Raw genomic sequence first — 13951 nt, 5'->3', positions numbered from 1 at the left:
GCACAGATGTGGACCCCAACATGCCAAGGACACAGAAATGATGGAAGAGTCTGATATTTTGTTTATTCTGTTTATTTTTTCTGCATCATCATAGAAGTTTGTCTTTAATTTGTTTTCCCCCCCACTTTTGTTACTTTCCATTGGCTAAAAGTATTTCACCATCTTTTTTTTAATTTCACTTTCATATAAAACTGAATTTATTTCACGTATTTTAGCAGATTTGTGGCTCATTTTGTTTAATTTTGGTTCCTTTGACATCAAAGCAATTCAGCATTTTTTTCTGAATATTTGTTATTCTTAAATGGTCTTATCAAAATGTTTTGGATTTTCTATGGCAACATTTGATCCTAAAACGTCTTATTATTTTTCAAAATTATGAATACAATACTGCCAATTATTATTATTCAGGGTCACATGTGAAGCTATGTAAAGCTCCAAGTATTTTTGTTTGATCAAAATCCCCTTTGTGATGCTTGAAATCACTTATTTTGAGTCACCAAAGTTACTAAAGCAGTAGCAAAGACTTCCTGATTAAGAAAAGAGCACCTAGAAACAACAGGGGTGAGTCAGGCCTCCGTTCCAAGGCTTCTCTGTAATCAACACTAACATATTTGGATGTGGAGAGCAGCAGACATGGATCCAGTCAGCCCCTAATCTTAGAAGAAATAAACCTGCTCATACGCTGTGAAGTTTCCAGTGTAGAGGGGGGTGTTGGTGTAAATCAGCGATGACTCCTCTTCCTCCAGATTGTCAAAATGATGTGAACTTCTCCTTCCTAAACAGATCAGACGGGATTAAAGAGAGGCATAAAAAAATACAGTTCAGGCTATAATAAGACACAGTGAAGCTTTGGCAGTAGTCATTTTAAAATCTGTTCATGCTGAGGCCAAATCTACTATTGTGATCTAGTATCCTAAAAACCCATTAAATCAAAACAAAAGTCACAAAAATAAATATTTTTTCCACATGATGACAAATTTCAAAAGAACTATTGTTTCCACTAAAGCAAAACAACCTATTAACAGTAAAAAGTGATACTCAACAGCACTTATGGATAACTTGTAAATGTGCGGCACTTTTTTTGGCTTAGTATTCAAAAGCTAACACTTGGAGAAATAGAAATGGCAGAGGAAAAGAGTGGAATTTTTGGAGAATAATTTCTGCCTTTAAACATCAATATGAAAAAGTTAAGATTTGATTCTATATTTGCGGTTAATCAAAGGAAGTCATATCTCCCCATCGTACCTCGTCCATCAGTTTCAATACTGGTGGCGTTACCTTCATTGATGAAAAACTCAGCCAGCAGAGATGATAAATGAACAGCATGGGAGGAGTGAGGGAAATTCAGATTCCTGTTCCACTGAAAACGGTTGACCTCTGGATGCCACTGAACGCCGTAGATGGGATACCTTTTACCTGGGCAGACAGAAACGGTGATCCACAACAACGGCAAGTCATTCCTCATTTACATTCATGATCAGGTTACCTTCAAAGGTGGAGACGAAGTGAGCTCCGTTCTCTGCAATGTTGGTGGAAAGGAGGGAGAAGAAACTGCGCAGCTTCTCGTTTTCCTGAAAGCTCTGAAACATTTATGACAGTTAAGCAGTGATTTATTTTTTAAGGTTAACTATTGTTTGAGTCCAAAGTTGTGCTTTTGTTTGTGTCATTTTGATTCAGCTTCAGTTCTTATTTGTGATTATGCATTCTTACAGCAACGGTTTGATCAAAAGACATGGACAAAATAGAGTTAAATATCACGTAAAAAAAAAGACAAAAGACACATATAGAGGTCTTTAAAAAGAAAATGGAAATAACCTGTAAACTGAAGGCCCCTAAATCACTCTAGAAAAAAAAGAATAAAAAGAATTCTAAAATAAAACATGAATTTAAAAAAACACCTGCACTGAAAGGCCATAATGATGAAAATTGCCAGTTAGAGGTTCTTGTGTTATTGCTTTGACAAGATCTTCAGGGAAATCCTTGAGCATCCTGCTGGACTGAGCTTCTGCAGGAAGAAAGACAATATATCAAAAGGATTATTTTTCATAAGTTGTTTAGTGTTATTATGGTAAGCTGAACATCTAGAAATAACTAGGTGAAAGTTAAAAAAAAAAGACTTCTCTTTGTCTATACTGACACCAAGTGTTTAGATGAGGTTTGTACAGTTCCTCATAAACACTCACAGCCCTTCAAAGCCTTTTAACTGTTCTCGCATTTGGACAACAAATCCTAAATGTGCTTCAAATAAATCAAGCCTATCACAGACAGCTGTTACCTGTGCTAACCTGCTGGTTACCTGTGGTGAGGTTGAGCGGCAAAGCCACATTCTCTGCTGTTGTCCTTGACAGCAGGTTTTCGCCAGCCACCAGGACCGTGAGCAGCTGCATGCCCAAACACGTGCCCCAGATAGGAAAATAGTCCCCAGCATCATTGGCCTGGAGCCACAAACACACAAAAGACTGGTTAGGCAAATATTCCACGTACAAGTAGAAGAATAGAAATGCACATGATAAAGACCAAAACGCAACAGAACCATTTAAATGAGATGAAAATATACATTAAAATATCAGCCATTGTAGAAATATTTACACTAGAAGGCAAAGTAATGTACAAAGAAATTAAATATGTGACAAAAATAGTTGAAGAATTTTCAACAAACTGATTAAAATAATACAAAATTAAGCAAATTGAGCAAAACAATGAGATAATGTGTGTGCACATTTTTTGTTTCACTTTAAAAGTGTTTATGTCAATTTTATGAAAGTTTTTTCCCCAACATTTAAATAACGTTTCATTCTGTAATTTAGTAATGCAGTCCAATTCATTAATGTGATACCTGAGAGTTTGGGAAACTTTTTTTTCTTTCCTAAAATCTGCATTACTTTTTCAAAATGTATCATTACATAATGCAGAAAATGCTCCTGTTTTTGTTTAGTCTCTATAGGAGAGGTGTCAAACTCCAGGCCTCAAGGGCTGGCCTCCTGTTGGTTTTCCAGAAATCCTGCCTTATCTGCTGTTGATTACCTGACTCAGGCGTGTTTTAAGCCAATAAGGACATTGCCAGTTTGGTTGTTAAACATGTTTGACAATCTGTCACCCATGCTCTATAGGATCATGAACAGGGTAAACACCTGACACATACTGTAGCTCAGTCACTACCTTAAGGGTGTTTCCATGAACAGGGTGAACTTTCAGTAAGAGCACATCCAAATCTTGAAAAGAAGACCCAATGTGCTGTACAAACCTCCAGTGCTAGTTTATAGAAAATCCTGGCCACCCTGGCAAAATCGGAGGTTTCCAAATCCGTAGCTCCACCAATGAAAAGCAAGCTGGACAGGCAAACAGGAAAAACAGTTGGTGCATCTAAACCAAACCTTCTAATTTTCCCAAAGCCGGCTGTACCCACCCATTTATACTTTTGAAGATCTTTTCATATTCGGTGGTAGTAAGAGTTAATCTGTGTGGAAAAATGGTGTCAAATTGTTTGCTCAAACCATCCATAAAAAGTAATATTTGCAGAATAAATGGTTAAAATCATTTAAAGAATGTCATCAGATTTATATAACTTGAAAAATGCTTTTCTTTTCACAAGAACCCTTATTGTAAGTCGACGTCACACAGCCAGTATGTACATTTTGCACAAATGGCACTGATAAAAATTGGTCATACGTAAATATACTTGGAAAAAGTGAGAAAGTTGTGGTTTTTACGTGAAATTCTCACAGATGTATCACAAATAAAACATGTTAAAACGACGGAAGAAGTACTACTAAACCATGCAAAGAACACGTAAATCAACGGAGAACATGAACCGTGTATGATTATTGCGTTGTTTATAAGCAATTCATTAGGGATTTGTGCGACTTTGACGTAATTTAAATGTGATATGTGAATCTATACACAATATAAAAGTTATTCCAAAATTTTGAAGAGTTCAAAACCGAATTCACATCAAGACCCTTCGGTCAAAACCGTTGAAGGCCATCTGCTCACATCCATCACCGCAAGAAACACTTGTGAATTACATATATCACTAATGTATCATGAAAAAGGGAAATTTCCTCCATGGAAAATGCGCTAATGTACTTAGTGGCTGTGTGACAAAGCCTTTATGCTGAGATCAATTTAAACCAGGGCTCTGCAGCCTTTTATACTTGAAAAGCAATTTGGGGCTGTTTTGCATTGATAAAAAAAATGCGTTTTTCACCCTCTCGAAAATTCTAAAACTGCTTTGCATTGTCGTCACTTTGAAGTACATACAAATAAATAACAGAAACAGAAATATACAGAGAACAAGCATTTTCTCCAATTATAAAATTGTGTACTACTTTTGACAGGCGCTCATTTGGCTCCAGAGCCTCAGGTCACAGACCTCTGCACTAAACTCATAGTTCCAGGTTAATGTTATGCTAATACGGCTGGAATAAGCAATTTAACCAACCTGATTGGCATCACTCTGCCACCCGCAGACTCTATGTATTTCACATAGGAGGCAGGAATGTAAGTTTTTCCAAAAGGTTTCATGGTCTCATCTGAAACGATCATAGTCAAGATGCCTGTTGGGAGGGAAAAAATAATGACAAGACCTCAGAGAAAGTCGTCATTTACACATTAATTTCTCATTAAAACACCCTGGTGAAACTCCTGAGGAGAGACTGTACTCACCGATCACAGGTCTGTCATTCACAGCCTCCTGGTTGGGTTTTAGTGGCACAGCTCTGCTGCAGCCGAACCAACAGAGGAAAACTAAAAACATCTCAACTTTAAATCCCTTTTTGGACATTTTCTGGTTGCAAATCAGCCAGTCCGTCCTGAAAAGCTATCAGACGTGTCTGTTGAACAACGACAGACGTGCAGACTAAAATATGCTGTACAAGAAGAGGATATTAAAACTTTACAGAGGGAAGTGAGAATTTCCCAGATGTGCTGCACTGCTCCTACCGGTCAGGCAAGTTGGTTGCTGAGGTAAACTGTTTTTTTGGTGGATTTTTTGTAAAAAGTTTGGGCATCTGTGGTGGTGAAATACTGCAGGGCTTAGCAACAATGGCCACAAAGATTGCATGAGAACAATAAAAGAAAAGGCAATAGTGGCTGATATTTACACGGCTGTGAGACGAGTTTCTGTCAAATTGAAAGCAGCCGCGGCGAGCAAGCTCACTGCTGAGGCATGCAAAGACTGTCTCTACGCCTGCGCAACCCAGACATTTCATGTTAACTAAAACTTCTTTCATCACACACAACTTTGAATAAAACTGTTTTGGAAAAGGTAAAAAAAAAAATCAAATTAGAAGGTAACGTTAACTTATACATTTCCTTTTTGTGCAATGGAAGGAGAACAGAAGCTGACATTATTTTAGGAAAACAAATTAGGTTTAGTAACAAAAAATATACACAGTACAGGAAGATTTACAGTCACAGTAACACCAACAACAATTTGTGTTTCACAAAATATGGAACACCACTTTATTTACTGTATTAGACTCAGATTTAAACTAAATCCCTTTCAGACTGCAACTACAGGCTGTTTACTTTTGCAAGTTTATTTTTTATTGAGGTACTTCAAATAAATTTGGATGCTTTTCGAATTTAAAAAAGGGTCCAGAGTCCCCGTCTTTGCCCCACAGTAGCCAGGACAGGCTTTGGCGACCCCCGTGACCCCCAGAGGCATATATTTTGATTTTGACTGGATTTGAAATGGTTTATTTGAAGCAATCATATAAGAATAATGCACAAAACAATACAATCAGCATTCATACATTCATACAAAGATGCATAAAACTTTGGATAATTAGACATTAAATTAAAGATTCTTTGAAAGGGAGTGGAAGGAATAGAATTTATATAATCCCACCCCTGGTCTACCGTAACCATTTTCATTACATGATTTATCATTATCCAGTTCCTAACTTCTATCAGACAGAATTAAGAATACTGAAGTATCAATGAATCACATGACAAAGATGAATTACTTAATTCTTATGTAAAAATATACATAACTATTTTAGAACTCAACATAGGAAATGCAGATCAGTTATCTAAAATACGTGCAGAAAATATTCATTAGAAAAATCAAGACTATGTTTAAAATTAAATATTAAAATATTGGCTTTAAAAAATGGATGGATGGTCAAAGGGTTCTTACATTTCATTTTTTTCCAGTATCAGATGCACCATTTCTATTTTTTTGGATTCTCGGGCCTTTGCTCCTGCCATAATTCACATTTTCTACAAGTTTTATCCACTCCACATGACTAAGGACGAGGTGATCAGGAGGATCATGCCAGAGTTTACTAAAAATCTGTGGCTTCTCAACGTTGAAGTTTCCTGGTTTTCCTTCACTGACTGCAGAAATTTCATCAAGAATTACAAACATATACTATTTAAATCCCCTTTTTGGGTATACAAGTTGACTAATAAAAAAATTAGAGATGCAGAAGAAATACATCAAAGAGAAAATATGATATACACACACACAGGGTACTTAAGACTTAAAATAAGATTTCATTTTTTATAACCTTTATGATCTGCAACTAATGAAAATCTGATATAATCCTTGTAACCAAACTAAAAGCCTAACCTAATTAAAGATAAAGGGAAAACATAAGGATAATTCATGCAACATTTTTTTTTTTTAGTATTAAGGGATATTTTTTTCAAACAACACAGCCTCATTATTATCTATTTGAGCAATAGAAAGCAGTTTGTAAAGGTTGATGGTGCTTGTTCCCAATGTTTGGACATTGTTTGTGGTGTCCCTCAGGGGTCGGTTCTGGGACCAATATTGTTTATTATATATATAAATGATTTATTTCAGGTTTCTAACAAATTACGGCTAGTTCTATTTGCTGATGATACTAATGTGTTTTGTGATGGGGATGATTTGCAGCAACTCATTGAAATTGTTAAGAAGGAGATGGAAAAACTGAAGCTGTGGTTTGATGTAAATAAGCTTTCACTAAATTTAAGTAAAACAAAAATGATGTTATTTGGTCACCATAAGGGTAAAAATATTGACATTGACATGCACATAAATGGGGTGAAACTTGAAAGAATTTATGAAAATAAATTTCTTGGGGTCATAATTGATGACAAACTAACCTGGAAAGCACATATTAGCTACATACAAGCTAAACTATCCAGAAGTATTTCTGTCTTAAATAAAGCTAAACTGGTTCTGGACCACAAATCACTCCACATGTTATACTGTACATTAGTTTTACCATATTTTTCTTATTGTGTAGAGGTTTGGGGGAACAACTATAAAACAACGTTACATTCACTTTCAATACTTCAGAAGAGAGCAATACGAATCATACACAAAGTCAGTTACCTTGAGCACACAAATAAATTATTCATAGAATCAAAATTACTCAAATTTTACGATCTAGTAGAGTATTGTACCGCTCAAATAATATTCAAGGCCAAAAACAACTTATTACCCACAAATATCCAAAGGTTATTTATTACAAAAGAGGAAAAATACAATTTTAGGGAAAAAGATACATTTGTCATACATAAAGCACGTACAAATAAAAAGAGATTCTGTGTTTCAATTTGTGGAGTGAAGTTGTGGAACAGAACCAGTAAATGCTTGAAACAATGTCCAAACATAAAAGAATTTAAATATAGATACAGGAAGATGATCATGGATAAATATGTGCAAATACAAAAAAATACAGAATGTCAGCATTTATAAATCTGCATACTTTGACAATACGTTTTGTTATTCATTTGTATGTTGTTTGGAAATGAAAATTACATGTATATATGTACATATACACTTGGGTAGGGCACTGGACTCTGATGGTGGGAAAGTAAGGGCTTAGGGTAAAGGGGGGTGAGAGTTTATAAGATTTTTCTTCTTCTCACTCCCTTTTGGACTGGTGTTTATATCATTTTGTTTTGTTTTGTTTTGTATAATTTACTTGTCTTTTTCTTGTTTTTGTAAGTTTTGTCTCGTTCTTGTCTTATTCTGTTATTTTACATTTGTTTCACTAGTCCAAAATAAAAAAAGAAAAAAAAAAAAAAAAAAAAAAAAAAAAAAAATTATCTATCAAAGTCTGCCGAGGCAAATATTGGTAAGCTTTAATCTCACTAAGTATTTGAGTCTCTAAAGTCTGGAAAGATTTTCTTTTAGAAAAAGAGTCTTTTAAAAGCCCTTAATTATAAAAAGGCTTGTTAAATATGGAAAATATCCTCACATTTGAGCTTTTTTCCTTGATGGGACCTTTCGTTTTGGATGTATCTTTTTATGTCAGGGAGGTAAAGAGCATTTTCTAACTTAGTAAACAAAATGATTTTTTTCTAATCTATTCAATTTAATGTGTGCAGTTCTATTCAACAGATGTGCAGTTTTCACAGACAGATTATATCTTTTTCACTTTTTTGTAATACTAATTCAGAGTCATACTTTTGTAAATTGTTGGCAAATGGATAATTCTTTGTATTGCTCCAGTTGGAGAACATATTTTAATTTGAAAGGCCATTGTTAATGGCTTCCTTTAAAAATCCAACCAATCACAGTAAACCAAGACACAGACCAACACAAAGGCTGTCTGGAATGTCAAATGCAAGTAACATAAACTTCAACCAAAGAAATGTACACAGAAAAATACTTTTTAGTGACAAAATGGTAGAAAATGAACTTTTTCAATCCAGCTTCTGTCTTCAGATACACATCCGACCCATCGTAGTCTTCCTCTGCAAACAAAACAAACATAAAATATTTAAATCTGAAGCCCCCCCCCCCCCCCCCCCCCCCAACACATTTAATGTTTGATATCTGCTGGAATCGACTTCATTATTTGTTTCCGTAAAAGTTTCTATTTTATTAATGCAGCAGCCTCAGTCTATAGTTAATCCATTAACATAGATATGAAACAAACATCCCACCATACCATCAAGACTTCCTGTCCTTCTTTGGATCACATGTAAGCAGCTGTGCATTGAAAAATAAAAAGATATGATTTGTAAGATTTAATGTAGAAAAAACATACTGCAATGTTTTAAACTGGAAACTTTCAATAAAGAGACCAGACACTATAAATATATCCAACATGCATATTAAAGCCTTACCTTTAAGTCTAGTTATTTCTTTACTAACTTCTTCAAACACAGTTGCCAGGAGTTCTTCTTTTGGCTTCAAACCATCCAAAAACACTAACGAAGATATTTTTTATTTAAAAAAAAAAGTTCATTTATTTTATATTTATATTCACTTTATTTTCTGCTTCAACTTTTGACTGGACCCTTACCGATTTCTGATGTAAGGGCTTCCATGTCTTGCCGATTTTTGAGGTACATTGGCCACACATATCCGTCGAAATAGCCAGGAGGATCAGGAGGTGTGTAGACCCTGAAACTAACAATCACAAGTTGTTTTTACATTTTTGTTTCCAGAGGAACATGCAAATCAATGGGAAAGACAAAAAAAGGTAGTGTAGTACCTTCTTCTCTTCTTACACACATCATAAGGTATTTCCAAAAAGTATTTTTTGTCAAACAGATCATTTAGAGGCCTGGAAGAAAGAAGATTTATATAAAAAATAAAATAAATGATCTGTTGAGTAAAAGTTATTCTTTTATATTACTGATTTGTTTAAGTAGGTTTGAAATCGTTGACTGTATATACAGAACTGGACAAAGCCGTCCCTCCCTCCTTCCTAACGTTCCAAACAGAAAGTATCCGCTAGCTCCGAGAATCCAATATCCCATAGACTTCTATAGAGAAATAAACAGCTATTACTCAGTCATTATTTTTGTCAGAATAACAAATCTTGCTCTGATACCTTATTATAACACGCTCTTGCTAATCCAAAAAAAAAAAATTCGAATGATATTTTTTTTTATCGCAAAATACTCAAGTTATAAAGTGACCAATCAGATGCCTCAATAAAAGCATGTGGTGCCCATCATTGACAGATTCTCCTGACCCCACTTTCAGTGGAAGGTCTGTGGACTTCGAACATGCTCACTCCTGATTGGCGATAGTAGTTGCCGTAGAAACGTCAACTTAAACTACTCCAACCAATCACTGCAGTCCAGCTCCAACACGACAACGCCCGTATTGGTAAAAAAATTGCAACTGACTTGGCTTCATGTTGCTGGAGCCAGAAGTGACGTCACACCCGCTCAGCCCAGTTTCCTCTAATACAGTCAATGAACAGAATTCCTGTCAAAAAGTTTTATAGATAAAAATCAATAAATAAGAAGATCTTTGTTTTGAATTCAAACTATTTAATATTAAAATATTTAAAGTCACAGAAAAGAGATTTTCTTTCAATGAAGGTAGGTGTAAAGCTTGCATAAACCTGTGTAATAACCTTTGCACAATAAACAGCTACTCATAAATATTTAAATGATTTCTTATTCATATTTCAAAGCCTTTCTCGCGGTAATAACGGTATTTCTAAAAAAATTAAAATAAAATAAATAATAATAATAAATAATAATAAACATCCAGGAAGTTGAATTTGACATCATAAATGTAATGAGGAAATTTTAAGATCAGGTCAGAGACTAGGACAAATGCATACCTGTAGTTAAAAATGAGGAAACCTTCCACTATCAAAACGAAGACCCCAGTATTAGCTGATGAAAGATTAAGGTCCAGGCCGGTTTTCTCTTTCTGGATGGAGACAGGATCTCTTCTCCACGAATTGACCTCGCTCATCATCTTGTCCATGTGGAGAGCATCAAGCGCTTCAACAAAACACACGGATGTGATTCTTCTGCACCCTTTGAATCCAACGATCAAAGTTTACACAAACTTTTAATAATTGCACTTCCAGAATTTCCTTGAAAATTGTCACCAAAATATATTTATCCAGATGATCAAAACTATAACAAGCTCTGGTTAAAATGACATTTCCAGCCTTTTTGAAAATAGTTACTAAACTATTAAACTAAACTAAACTAAACTAAGTAAATATAATGAACATTTTATTTTATGTAGATAGAGTGAACTACATTTATGACCGGTTTAGTCTTTAGTAAATTTAATTTACATCCACAGCACTTCTCTTAGACATTTATCACACAATCTCAAATAAAGAACAATCATAACAACACATTAGCTTATATTTTCTTGTGATTTTACTCAATAAGATTTGAAGCTGCTCTTAAAAAATAAATTCTGTGAAGAAGTTATCTTTTGTATGACATCTTTTGGATAGTTGGTGAATTTTGGCACATCAATCATTAGGGTTTGAGGTTCGCATTTATGTACAGCTTTTATGGCAACGCTGACTCTTTCCTTCTTTTTTTTTCTTCTACTCATTCAGTTATGGATTTGCTGCAATGCTTCTGATCGCCATGACATATGACATAGATTTAGTTTCAGCTGACATAGAAATTTTTTTGGAAAAGTTACTTCACCTTTAACCATAGAGTCTTGTAATAGACACAGGGACTCATAGCTGACTGGATGGTTGCAAAATATGAGGTGTTTGTGCTTATGGGATTTTTGGTTTCCGTTTAACTTAAAGCAAAGTATTTGGGAAAAAAGAAAAACTCCAGTCTTATCAGATTGGTACAGAACATCATGTTCCAGATGTGGTTTTATTCAAAAGCCACGTTTGAAACAGCCTGTACTCTTGTCTTGGTCATACATAGAACTAACAATCCCACTGTCAGCTTGAAAAAATGTTAGGTTCCACCAACTGTGGATAGAGAAATGCACTAATCCCTTGCGGCATTTAAAGGCCTTGTCTGCGTCTTCTCTATAAGATACTTCCAAAAGGTACTTTTTGTAAAACGGTCTATTATTGAAGATGATTTCTTAAATTATCTTAAAATTGAAATTATCTTAAATGTTAAACTTCTGTTGTTAGAATGTTGCCTTTCCTCAAATATAACATGAATGTTACTCAGGTACCAAATGAGGTTTCAGTCACTTGTTGTTGTTTTTTCTTCATTAATCCGGTCAAGAACCATCTGCAGGAGTTTATCGCAGCCATCATCAGCCAAAAGTGAGACTACTCCCTGAACAGGTTTATCACAGGGCTGCACACATCAGAACACACTGATAGGCTATTTAGACTGTGTGATAAACCCCACAAGCATGTTCTTACACAGGAAAAAAACTGTGTGTATAGGGGGAACATGCAACATCCAAATTCAACACATATTTTTAGGGAAAAATACGTAACAATTAAAAAAAATTAAAAATAATTTATTAACAGAACATTTAAAGATAAGCTGCCTATTTTGCAATAAAAAAACAAAGTTTAAAAATGTAAATTTTGCATCAACAGTTAGTTAGTTTACATTAACGTTTGTATAAAAATGTCTCTGCTGTAGTAAAGACTGATACAATTGAATAAAAAGCTCCAAGTTTAGTCTAAATGTTCAATTTGAAGACCAAAAATAACTGCACTTACTGTCAAATTGCTTAAAGCCATTCTGGTCCACCGGAACTATAGATTCATCCTAAAGTAAAAAGGACATAAAGGTCTGCTGAAACTGTCAATCACAGAATATATGATAGCGATAAGGTAAAACGTAGTACACTTTTTACACTATTTTATTAAGTATACTTCATTCTAAGCATACTATAGACCACATTTATGTGGGGTAGGAAATACTAACTGAAGACCTCTTCAGACTGAACTGGAAGATTTTAAGTTTCCAATTTATATAAAAGGTAAACTTTAGTATACTGCCTCACTTTTGATATAGACTATCAAAAGGCTACTTTTTGAAATTTGGGCCTTATTGCTAAATAAAAAAAAAAAACTTTTGGCTTACTTTAAAATATGAATCCTGTGCAATTAAACAGCTGTTTGGGATCCTCTGATGAAGACTTTTAGAAAGAGTAGTTTTTCCTCCATTGGTCATCCTGAAATAAGAAAACAAAAAGGTGCAAATGAGACCAATTAACACAGAGCGGATGCTTATGTTTAAAGAAAACTAGAAATTTTCTTTTGAAATTTTTATTTTTTTAATTGTACATCCTGAAAAAAGGTTGTTTTTTTCCTTTGTAAAGTCTAGTATATCTGGTTTTTGCGCTTATAATGCTTTATGATGCACCCAATGGTGTCTTTCTTAGAAATTGTGTTTTGTTGACCTGCACGTCTAAACAAAAGTATAGGTCAGAAAAGGTCTAAACTTTATCTAAAGTCCGTCCCCTGTATATGTGTCCAACAGACTGTGGAATCACAGCGCGTAAAGGTTGACACACATGGAACCACTTTACTGCCCTCCACGCTCACTCACCCACTTACCCACCAATTCCAACAATTAGTCTCTTCATTTCAACCCGTTCCTGCTGAATACTGCACAGCTAGTTCTCTACACACATCTGGCGAACACGAATAATTATTCCTAATTCGAGATTAAGAGAGAAACGTGGGCATTGTTCTCTCGCAGTTAAACTACCCCTCCTCTTGTTTTTCCGCAAAAGGTCGCTCCTGATTCGCTGAGACACTTGTTACGTCACCAACGACCTGCCCATTCGTTCAAAAAGTGTAAACATCCCCCCTAGAAGTGTAAGAACTTTTTACTTTATTTTATTCCTTTAAAAAATACACAAAAAAGCAAACCAAACCAATTAAAAAAGGCTTTAAAACCTATATTTTTCCGTATTGATTTTTTTATTTACTGTTTACGATTTGAAATAACTGAAAAAATTACCACACAATGACGTCCGTCAATTATATTAAAACTTTAAATGTTTTTATTTTCAAGTATTAAGAGGGAAGCTTTTATTTATTCATTATCAAATCATGCACCTTAACGTCATGTTTTACAGTTGAATAGTTTTAAGATAGCAAAGATTTATAAAAAATAAAAAAAACATTAAGAGAAAATGCATAAAGGAATATTTAATTAGCTAAAAAAGTGGTTATTGGATATCTATCTATCTATCTATCTATCTATCTATCTATCTATCTATCTATCTATCTATCTATCTATCTATCTATCTATCTATCTATCTATCTATCTATCTATC

At 34.5% G+C, this 13951-nt stretch overlaps 2 protein-coding genes across 6 annotated transcripts; both read right to left on the bottom strand.

Annotated features, from left to right (window-relative positions):
* Window positions 1-56: 56 nt before the first annotated feature.
* LOC101161409 (gamma-glutamyl hydrolase) lies at window positions 57-5765 on the bottom strand. Of its 2 annotated transcripts, none has more exons than XM_020705788.2 (9): window positions 4666-5765; window positions 4442-4556; window positions 3407-3457; window positions 3245-3329; window positions 2276-2435; window positions 1899-2005; window positions 1487-1580; window positions 1279-1416; window positions 57-775 (listed from the first exon to the last, which is right to left on the bottom strand). In XM_020705788.2, exons 1-9 carry the CDS (start codon window positions 4781-4783, stop codon window positions 657-659), a joined length of 987 nt encoding a protein of 328 aa, XP_020561447.1. In that variant the 5' UTR covers window positions 4784-5765; the 3' UTR covers window positions 57-656. The 2 variants fall into 2 exon arrangements, with proteins under 2 accessions (XP_020561447.1, XP_004072343.2); XM_004072295.3 differs by having other exon boundaries at window positions 2297-2435; window positions 4666-4953.
* A 2328-nt stretch (window positions 5766-8093) lies between these two features.
* On the bottom strand, window positions 8094-13552 carry nmrk1 (nicotinamide riboside kinase 1). 4 transcript variants are annotated; one of them, XM_023958318.1, is made up of 9 exons: window positions 13216-13542; window positions 12748-12838; window positions 12381-12429; window positions 10536-10701; window positions 9447-9518; window positions 9255-9361; window positions 9076-9159; window positions 8898-8938; window positions 8094-8700 (listed from the first exon to the last, which is right to left on the bottom strand). In XM_023958318.1, exons 2-8 carry the CDS (start codon window positions 12835-12837, stop codon window positions 8925-8927), a joined length of 582 nt encoding a protein of 193 aa, XP_023814086.1. In that variant the 5' UTR covers window position 12838; window positions 13216-13542; the 3' UTR covers window positions 8094-8700; window positions 8898-8924. The 4 variants fall into 4 exon arrangements, with proteins under 4 accessions (XP_023814086.1, XP_023814084.1, XP_023814085.1 ...); XM_023958316.1 differs by having other exon boundaries at window positions 13224-13542; XM_023958317.1 differs by having other exon boundaries at window positions 13228-13540.
* Window positions 13553-13951: the final 399 nt, after the last annotated feature.

Source organism: Oryzias latipes, chromosome 9, assembly GCF_002234675.1.
Source record: "Oryzias latipes chromosome 9, ASM223467v1".
Lineage (NCBI taxonomy): Eukaryota > Metazoa > Chordata > Actinopteri > Beloniformes > Adrianichthyidae > Oryzias > Oryzias latipes.
Note: the sequence above shows the minus strand (reverse complement) of the source record. Positions and strands in the feature narration are given on the sequence as shown.